This window comes from Natrix helvetica (genome assembly GCF_964273705.1).
Source record: "Natrix helvetica genome assembly, chromosome: 3".
Taxonomy (NCBI): domain Eukaryota; kingdom Metazoa; phylum Chordata; class Lepidosauria; order Squamata; family Natricidae; genus Natrix; species Natrix helvetica.
The window spans coordinates 176791246-176801203 of NC_138549.1; the positions used below are offsets into that span (position 1 = coordinate 176791246).

Below are 9958 nucleotides of genomic sequence, written 5' to 3' on the forward strand. Positions count from 1 at the left end.
ATTGGCTTAGTGGCTAACACATCTGCCTAATATGTAATACAGCCGAGGTTCAAATCCCAGTAAGGGTATGGCTAGCTGATGAGAGCTAAATAGCTTGAAATAGATCTATACTAGTCTCCCTTTATTTATTTATCAGCACAAATACAACACACACACACACACACACACGTATATATATCACGCTTTAAGCCCCCAAACCAGCCTGAAGATGGCGAGTGAGACTTCGCTGAAACGTCCCGAGTCCCTTTTGGGAGAGGGGGCGGTATAAAAGTCTAAAATAAAGTAAAGTAAAGTAAAGTTCCCAAGACAATCCCAATCTTACACGGGAAAAGACCCGAATACAACAAGACCAGCATACGTACACCCGTGAAAATCTACAAATGTATGTATGTATGTATGTATGTATGTATGTATGTATGTATGTATGTATCATTATAATAGTCACACTGCTAAAACTCTGACAAATAAGATGCAGCCCTCTTTCCTTTTGGGTCTTTGGCCTGCCACACTTTCTATTCTTCTACTATGCATTTTCCATTGTGGGAAAATGGGAGGGGGGATTGTATGGAGTTAGATGCTATGTAGCCATAACAACATTCTTTCTAGAAAGCCAAGGTCATCCTTTGTCTCTGCAGCTCTGCACCTGACCAGAACTGGATGGGTGGAAGCTGCCCGCATGGCAGTGAGAGATCTTGAACTTTCAACTAGGTGGGGAAAACTGGGAAGCCTTCAGATTCGGTGCAAATATGGCTCTCTTAATAAATTGAAACTTTGAGGAATTCTTTGCCTCGGACTCTGATTTAATTTTGGATGCTATTTGGAACCCTGACATAAGAGCTTTGAACTGTCTTTATGTTGACCTAAAACCTTCAGTGCTCAACACTTGGGAAATTCCCAGCAAGGCAGGAAGTAGTGGGGTCAAATGGGGAACTAGCTTTGAATCCTTGCATAGCCGCAAGTGGCTTCAAACTGACTCAACACAAGTCCCACGAAACCTTATCTGGGCAGGCAAGCAGTCTTGGGAGGGTCTTGTACTATAGGTAGACCACAATAAAGTACTTGAATATAAGACTCAACCCTAAAATAAGCCCTAGCATCATTTTTCAAGATGTTCGTAATAGAAGCCCTACCTCCCAAAATAAGCCCCAGTTAAGATCTTCAGCCAGACATTCAGTACCGTATTTCCCCCCAAATAAGACATCACCTGAAAATAAACCCTAATTCGTCTTTTGGAGCAAAAATTAAGATAAGACCTGGTCCTATTTTCGGGGGAAGACGGTAGTTGACTTGGCCCTTTCATGAGTGATTTGGCTGCTTGTGAATGACACCACCAGCCCCTGTGGGAATGTGGCCTTCCCCACCTGTTAAGCAGTGCTGATGTTATGGTGTTTCCTGCCCACAGAGAGACTGAAGCGATCTTACCATTAACAGAATAGCAGACTTGGAAGAGACCCTGAAGGTCCTCTAGTCCAACCCCCTGCTTCAGCAGGAGACCCTATATCAGTGATGGAGAACATTTTCGGCACCGAGTGCCCAAACCAGAACATGCATGCATGTGTGTGCGTGTGTGCATGCCAGAGCACTGGAAGCCTGAAGACCAGCTGGCTGGTGCGCATGCCTATTTTGGGGGCATTTTTCAGGCAATTTTCATGCTGTTTTCAGCCATTTTCAGGCTGATTTTTGGGGCATTTTCAGGCCGTTTTCAGGTCATTTTTGTGCTGTTTTCAGGCTGTTTTTTGTGCCAATTTCACACTGTTTTTGTGCCATTTTCACACCATTTTCCACGCCACTTTCAGGCAGTTTTCAGGCCATTTTTGTACTGTTTTCAGCCTGTTTTTTGGGCCGTTTTCAGGCTGTTTTCCGGTTATTTTTGTATTATTTTCAGGCTGCTTTCATGCTATATTCAGGCTGTTTTTCGGGCCATTTTCAGGCTGTTTTCAAGCCATTTTTGTGCTGTTTTTAGGCCATTTTTCGGTTCATCTTCACGCCATTTTTTAGTGCTCCGCCGCCCGCAAAGATCAGCTGGTGCACTGGAAACCAGGAGAGCAGCTGGCGATGGCACACATGCCCACAGAGAGCTCTCTGCATGCCACCCCGCCATCACGTCCCTATACCATGTCAAGCAGTGGCTGCTCAACCTCTTCCTAAAAACCTCCCATGATGGAGGACTGACAACCTCTGGAGGCAGGTGTAAAATAGGAAGAAGACGAGGAAAGCGTACCATTGATATGAGGCAAGTAGGTTTCTGTCAGGAACAGTTTGACCCACCTCGCTAGACCAGAGACCTGAAAGGAAAAAAAGGGTGTGACCTTCTGTGGAAAGTGATTGGGGGAATTCAGTCTGGATGGTGTACCTGCATGAGGTAGAAGGCGTCCCATCTCCACTTTCATGCTTATTTATTCATTAAATAGATTTATACGGCCGCCCATTTCACAGATGTGACTCTGGGCCACCAACCACTTATTTAAAGACCAACACATTGCAAAATAGTCCACCACCGTCCTTGAGAATAAATCCAAATAAACGCTCAACATCACGAGAGCATCTCCGTTCCTCAGCTATCTAATTGTCCAAACTCCCTGGCCTGGATCACCTTCACATCGTCAATGCTTCCTGTGAGAAGCTGGCACAAGGTTGGGGCCAACTAATTTTGGGGTCAAACAGCAACAGGTTAACCAACACCAACAGGTGCTATGGGATACTTTGTAGACATGACCTTAACATCTAGCCCCACGGTGGCGCAGTGGTTAGAATGCAGTACTGCAGGCTACTTCTGCTGACTGCCGGCTGCCTGCAATTTAGCAGTTCATATCTCACCAGGCTCAAAGTTGACTCAACTTTCTGTCCTTCCGAAGTGGGTAAAATTATCCCAGGTTGTCGGGGGCAAGAGGCTGACTCTAAATCCACGAGAGAGGGCTGGAAAGCACCGTAAAGTGGCATATAAGTGTAAAGGCTATTGCTGGTGAAGGAAAGAAAAAGGAAGGAAGGAGAGAAGGAAGCAAGGAAAGGAGGAGGGAGGGAAGGCAGGCAGGCAGGGTATCCCAGTGGTTAGAATGACGTATTGTAGGTTAACTCTGCTGACTGCCAGCAGTTCGATCTTGACTGGCTCGAGGTTGACTCAGCCTTCCGTCCTTCCAAGGTGGGTAAAATGAGGAGCCAGATTGTTGGGGAAAATATGCTGAGTCTGTAAACCGCTTAGAGAGGGCTGGAAAGCTCTGTGAAGCGGTAAAGAAGTCTAAGTGCTATTGCTTTCTACAAGTCCCCAAGCAAAGAAGAACTTACTTCGATGTGTCCAAATTCTGAAGAAGCCAGGATGAGGTCCAAACTGTAGAAAGAGTTATAGGACAAAAGAGTCAAGTAAGAAGAATTTCCTTGACTGACAGCTCATGGATAGGGTTGGTGTGAGAATTCAGAGGTAAGCATTACTCGGGAAGCCATTCCTCTGATGTGTAAGGACACACAGGTTGTTGAACGGATGTGTGGAAAGGAAGTAGGATACCTGGTCATTGTGGAGGAGAACACCAGCTTGTTGTCATTGACTGTAGCATGAAGCCCGAGGGCCAGGTTCTGAAATCAGACAAATGGAGAACAGAACATAAGCAGAGCTCTGGGGCTGGATTAGACTATTAGTCCTTCAGAGAAGGCCTTCTACATCGGCCAGTGTTCAATGGAGACATCTGGGAAGGTCAGAAACTGAGCTGGAAGAATCTTCTTCTAGTCTCACTTCCCAGCTGTTGCTTAGGATTCACAGGTACAATATAATTGTAACACAATAGCAGAGTTGGAAGGGACCTTGGAGATCTTCTAGTCCAACCCCCTCCCTAGGCAGAAAACCCTACACCACTTCAGACAAATGGTTGTCCAATCTCTTCTTAAAGACTTCCAGTGTTGGAGCATTTACAACTTCTGGTGGCAACTTTTGTTCCACTGATTAATTGTTCTCACTGTCAGAAAATTTCTCCTCAGTTCTAAGTTGCTTCTCTCTTTGATTAGTTTCCACCCATTGCTTCTTGTTCTACCCTCAGGTGCCTTGGAGAATACTTTGACTCCCTCTTCCTTGTGGCAACCCCTGAGATATTGGAACAATGCTATCCTGTCTCCCCTAGTCCTTCTTTCTCTTAAGCTAAACATACCCAGTTCCTGCAACCATTCTTCATCTGTTTTACCCTCCAATCCCCTAATTCTCTTTCTTGCTCTTCTCTGCACTCTTTCTAGAGTCTTCACATCTTTTCTACATCGTGGCGACCAGAACTGAATGCAAATATTCCAAGTGTGGCCTTACCAAGGCCTTATAAAGTGGTATCAACACTTCACGTGATCTTGATTCTATCCCTCTGTTGATGCAGCCTAGGACTGTGTTGGCTTTTTTGGCAGCTGCTGCACACGGCTGGCTCCTATTTAAATGGTTGTCCACTAGGACTCCAAGATCCCTCTCACAGTTACTACCGTTGAGCAACCAGTGAAGGTGAATCTTTTTCTTATGGCGTGCCAAAATTGTGCCCTCGTGCCCACACCAATTAAATCCTCCCACCCACCTACACATGCATGCGCGACCCCTCCCCAGACTCCAGAGTCTTTCCTGAAGCCTGGGGAGGACAAAAACAGCCCCCCCCAGCCCTCTGGAAGCTGGAAACGGATCATTTCTGAACTTCCAGTTGGCCTGTTGGGGCCGTTTCTTGCCCTTCCCAGCTTCCAGAGTCTTTCCTGAAGCCTGGGGGGGGGGGAGGGCAAAAAAGGCATCCCCCGGCTCTCCAGAAGGGCAAAAATCAGCTGGTGGCATGCCCATGTGCGCCAGAGCTGAAAGCTGGTGTGCCAGCAAATATAAGTCCATGTGCCACCTGTGGCATGTGTGCCATAGGTTCTCAATCACAGATCTATCCTGTACCTGTGCATTTGGTTTTTCTTGCCTAAGCACAAACCTTACTTTTCTCACTGTTGAATTTCATTTTCTTTATTTATAAAGTTTTTTTTTTTCATTTTCATAACAAATAACCACATGGATACTATTACACAACCAACATTATATTATATTGTTAAATGTTTACGTCAATTCGTCTTGCCATCAACTCCCAAAAACGATTATCGGCTCTTCTGCTCTCCATACACCATATTTGTACCTTACCCATCACTTTCTTCTCCCTTTCTCCTCCCCTCCTCTACCTCCTTTCTTCCCTCTGTCACCCTTCTTTTCTCTACTTCCCCTTCCTCTCTCCTTCTCCTCTCTCCCCTTTCCACTCCTTCTTTCTCTCCTCCTCTCCCCGCTCTCCCCCCTCTCCTATCCCTCTCTTCTTCCCTTCCCTCTCTCCTCTACTTCATACTCTTCATCTCATTTACTTGGCGTATTCCAGCTTCTGAGCAAGCTCCATTTTATGTTGATGGTGTTTATAATACCATTGAATCTCATCTCGTTAGGTGGAGACCCCTTGCTCCTATACTTACAGCCGTCAAAACGAAGAGTCCGTGGGGAGCTCCAGAATGACTCATGCCCAAGACAGATATCTGGACCGAGAGGTGAAGGATGATCAAGTCAGGCTGAAGGATGAGCCTCTTCATTCCAACTAAAGTGGTGACCATTTTCAGCGGCGACCTGACCGGGCACGTCGGACACTGCAAAAAAAAGGGAGGCACAAGCCAAGCTCAGAAGTGTCTGAGTTCCCCAACTGGCTTGGGTGGAAAGTTGTGGTTCTTCCTAGATGGAATCCCAGAACCTGGAGCAGATTCTCACCCCCGAGGAACCATAATAAGAATAACAAGTGCTCTTCCATGAAGGACGATAACCACAACAAATTAATGCAACAAATAAAAGAAGATTTAGAGAACTGGAAAAATCTGCAATTATTGGACGCATTGCTGCTATTAAAATGAACATATTGCCGAGATTATTATTCTTATTCCAAGTAGCCCCAATAAAACCATTTTTTCAAGATTTAAACAAACTAACGATGAAATATATTTGGCAGGGGGGGAAAAATCCAGGATTAAATTGAAATTATTACAGGACAGCAAAGAAGGAGGAGGGCTAGCGCTCCCAGATTGGGAATTGTACCACCAGGCAGCAGCGCTAACCTGGATTGGGGTCTCCTCAGTGCTCGCTTATGCTCTCCCTCCCCAAGTGTAGTGACTCCCTTCCCAGGCCCCCATCCATTTCTCCCCTCCCCACACAGCTGGATAAAACTATATAAAAATCCAGCCCAGCTTCACTGATTACAAGTTTGAAAAGGCAACGTGGCTCCACCTGCAATCAAACTACACTTGGGGAGGGAGAGCACAAGCAAGCACTGAGGAGACCACAGGAGGAGGCAGGAAGCCAGGCAAAGAGCCATGCTGTAGCACACACACTTTCCCCCAGCCTCTTTCTTTTGGAAGGCTCGGATCGGCTTCCTTCCGGCTTCTCTGCCTCTCCTCTCACCCCAGCCTGCCGGCAGGTGAATGGGTGAGCTTTATTGCACTCCAGGCATTTCCCACCCAGACAGCAGGCTGCATTTGCAATGGGGGAGGTGTTTGGGGAAGGCAGCGGGGGAATCGGGGTGGGGATGGCAGAGGAGCTGCTTTCAAGCCACTGGAAAAGATATCCAATCCAGCTTTTGTGTGTGGGTGTGTTTGTTTGAGAGAGAGAGAGTGAGTGAGAGAGGGAAGGGGGTAGGAGAGATAGTCCAATCCAACTTCTCTCTGTGTGTGTGTGTGTTTGAGAGAGGGGGAGAGGGAGGGAGAGAGGGAGGAAGGAGGGGAAGGGAGAAGAAAAAGAAAGAAGGAAACTTCTTTTGCAAAGGAGAAAAACAAATGCTGTCGCTTTAAATCGGAACTGAGGATGCCTGGCTGTGGAATTCTGGGAGTTGAAGTCCACAAGTCCTAATAATTTTAAATTGAAAAGATGCAGGAAAGAACAACTTGGTTATATGTTATATGGTTTTATGTTTTTGAAGTTTTGGGGTTTGTGCAATATGAGCATTTTGTTTCTAAAAGGCTTGTGAATGGAGCCAAAGTTTCTCTAGGGTCATTATCTCATTATCTCTATCTGGCAGGCATGTGGAATGAGCCTCAGGCAGGTTTCTTTGTTAGCAGAAAGAAAGAAAAACAGCAGAGCAATTTAGGGCTAGAAGGCTACTAGGAGGTCATCTAGTCCAACCCCCTGCTGCAGCAGGAAACCTTACATTGTATGGATTATTTTGGTGCCTCTAACAGAGAGGAAAATTGCCAGAAAGGAGAAATAGTTTACTAGGATAAGGCTGCCACACAGAGGAAGGCAGAGATGGTCCTTGAGTTATGACTACAATTGAGCCCAAAATTTTGGTTGCTAAGCAATAGCGTTTTTAAATGAGCTTCACCACATTTTACCCAATCCATGACATCTCCTGGTGAGTGACATCAAGTTGGCCACACCCACCCAGTCACATGACTGCCAAGCCACTTCCACAAAACAGGCCACACCTAGAGAATAGGTTCTAAAAAAAATTGAAACCCACCACTGAATAGCTTGCTATTCAGCTCTGCCAATGGTGTGTGTGTGTGTGTGTGTGTGTGTGTTTTACCCTTTGGTAATTTCTTGATTAAGTTATTGTTTCCTGCTTGGTTGTTGTCTGGCATTAATCCCTGCTTATCTGGGTGTTGGTTTATGGAAACGACGTGTTCTGGTCTTTTTGTTTCATACTTGGCTACTCTGAAATGTCACTTACCTTTCGATGTGAAAAAAGATTGGTAATAACATATATCAGCTCAGTGGCGCCAGAAAACTGTTGGGACAAAATGTCATTGTAATTAAAGGAGGCAATTCACATTTTTAAAAAAACAAACAAACAAAGCAGGAAACCCTACAGCACTTCAGACAAATGGTTGTCCAACATCTTCTTAAAAGCTTCCAAGTGTTGGAGCATTTACAACTTCTGGAAGAAAGTTGATCCACTGATTAATTGTTCTCACTGTCAGGAAGTTTCTCCTCAGTTCTAAGTTGCTTCTCTCCTTGATTAGTTTCCACCCATTGCTTCTTGTCCTACCCTCAGGTGCCTTGGAGAATACTTTGACTCCCTCTTCTTTGTGGCAGTCCCTGAAATATTGGAAACTGCTATCATGTCTCCCCTAGTCCTTCTTTCTCTTAAGCTAAACATACCCAGTTCCTGCAACCGTTCTTTGTATGTTTTAGTCTCCAGTCCCCTAATCATCTTTGTTGCTCTTCTCTGCACTCTTTCTAGAGTCTCCACATCTTTTCTACATCGTGGTGACCAGAACTGAATGCAGGATTCCAAGTGTGGCCTTACCAAGGCCTTATAAAGTGGTATTAACCCTTCACGTGATCTTGATTCTCTCCCTCTGTTGATGCAGCCTAGGACTGTGTTGGCTTTTTTGGCAGCTGCAGCTCACTGGCTGTGTTCTTTCGCACCCAGGATAACCCCACTGGCTCTTGTTCATGTCTTACCTAGATGCAGATGAATGTTTGAAGCAGCACATGTTGAGGAAGAGGTCCAGAAGAGGCCTCTTGAGTCCTTCCAGTTGAGTTGCCAGGAGCCCCAAACCATTTTTTCTTCCTACTCCCTACTTGTGATCCCTTACTCACCGCTTCCTTGGTGCAGATCAACTCTTGTTTTGGGATCTGAAGGAGGACTCCCAAGATCACATTTAGGCTGTCTTGAGTGAGGCCCAGGCTGACGGCGTTGTCCCTCAGCGAGGGCAGCGGGATGGGGGATGGGCTTAAAGGAATGGTCAAGAAGTGATTTTTGGTGCGAAGAATCATCTGCAAAGAGAAGAAGGAAGAAGCGTGGCCGAGGGGAGTCATGGCAAACGGAAACTCTCTACCGTTGTAGCGATGGCACATCATAGAAACATGGGGTTGGAAGGGACCATGGAGGTCTTCTAGTCCAACCCCCTGCTCAAACAGGAGACCCTACATCCTTCTGGACAAAAAGCTGGCCAGTCTTTTCTTGAGGGCCTTCAGTGAGGGAGCACCCACAACTTCTGAAGTCAACTTCTGTTCCACTGGTTTATTGTTCTTATGGTCAGAAAAGTTTCCATCCATTACTTCCTGCCTGCCTTCAGGTGCTTTGGAGAATAGGTTGACTCCCCCCACCTCTTCTTTGTGGCAGACCCTCAAATACTGGAATGCTGCTATCCTGTCATCCCTGGTCCTCCTCTTGGACGAGCTAGGATTATGATGGAGGAGTCAACTGCCTCTCCCCACATTTCCTATAGAGTGGGTCAGGTTGAAGTAGGTCAGGGTGTCAAACTCCATTTCATCAGGCCGCATCAGGGTTGTCTTTGATGTCATAGGGCTGGGTGTGGGCGTGGTCATGGTGTGTGTGTGTCTGGGTGTAGGCGTGGTCACGGTGGGTGTGTCTGGGTGTGGGCGTGGCTATGGTGGGTATTTGACACAGGCTCAAGATGCATTTTCCCCCTTTCTCTTTTTTCTTTCCACACTTCCTTACTATAACCATTTTCCTATCTCTTCTAAAGATATTTCTGGCAAAAATTTATTACCTATTCTTAATACTCCCCTAAACTTTTTATTTCTAAATTTGTACCCCATTGTTTAATAGTAAACTACTTTTCCAGGCAGAAAAGCTATTTATGCTATTGGATTTTTATTATTCAACTATTAATAAAAATACAATAGCACAAATCGCCTGATAACACAGGATCTAACAGCAAAGGTAAATTTCCAGGATAGTAAATAGAAATGGCTGTCGATTATAGAGGGTTGATTGCTGATGAAATGGACCTACAGTATGTAAAATCTGGCATTAAACGGTAGCATTAATATAGGATGTTGCTTGTTTTTCTATCCAGATCAGACACTTACTTGGGGCCACATAATTGTAGCCCATTCCAAGTCAGTCCTCTTGCAGCACACTGTCGGCTGAAAACGCAGAGGCTCCCCGCAGCCCATTTTGGCCGGCAGAGTCACCACTGGCCGTTCCTTTGATATTTCAAGGCTGCCCTCGCAGGCCAGATTTAAGCACCTTGTGGGCTG

The 9958-nt window shown here is 45.8% G+C and overlaps 2 protein-coding genes across 3 annotated transcripts in view; one reads left to right on the forward strand and one right to left on the reverse strand.

Annotated features, from left to right (window-relative positions):
* Nucleotides 1-9958, forward strand: part of LOC309389571 (BPI fold-containing family B member 6-like) — a 71287-nt gene that overhangs the window by 5140 nt on the left and 56189 nt on the right. Inside the window, exon 1 of one of the 2 annotated variants that reach the window (XM_081948114.1) lies at nt 6411-6433. The exons of the other annotated variant lie outside the window; for it this stretch is intronic. Coding sequence (XP_081804240.1) covers nt 6430-6433 — 4 coding nt within the window. The 5' untranslated portion in view covers nt 6411-6429. Of the gene's footprint in view, nt 1-6410; nt 6434-9958 lie in introns of those variants that run through there. 2 annotated transcript variants of the gene reach the window in all.
* On the reverse strand, nt 2555-7711 carry LOC309389602 (uncharacterized protein; the record flags this gene model as incomplete). Its single annotated transcript, XM_081948154.1, has 5 exons — nt 7674-7711; nt 5440-5607; nt 3500-3567; nt 3283-3325; nt 2555-2644 (listed from the first exon to the last, which is right to left on the reverse strand). The coding sequence occupies exons 2-5, from the start codon at nt 5572-5574 to the stop codon at nt 2555-2557; spliced, it is 336 nt and encodes a 111-aa protein (XP_081804280.1). The 5' UTR covers nt 5575-5607; nt 7674-7711.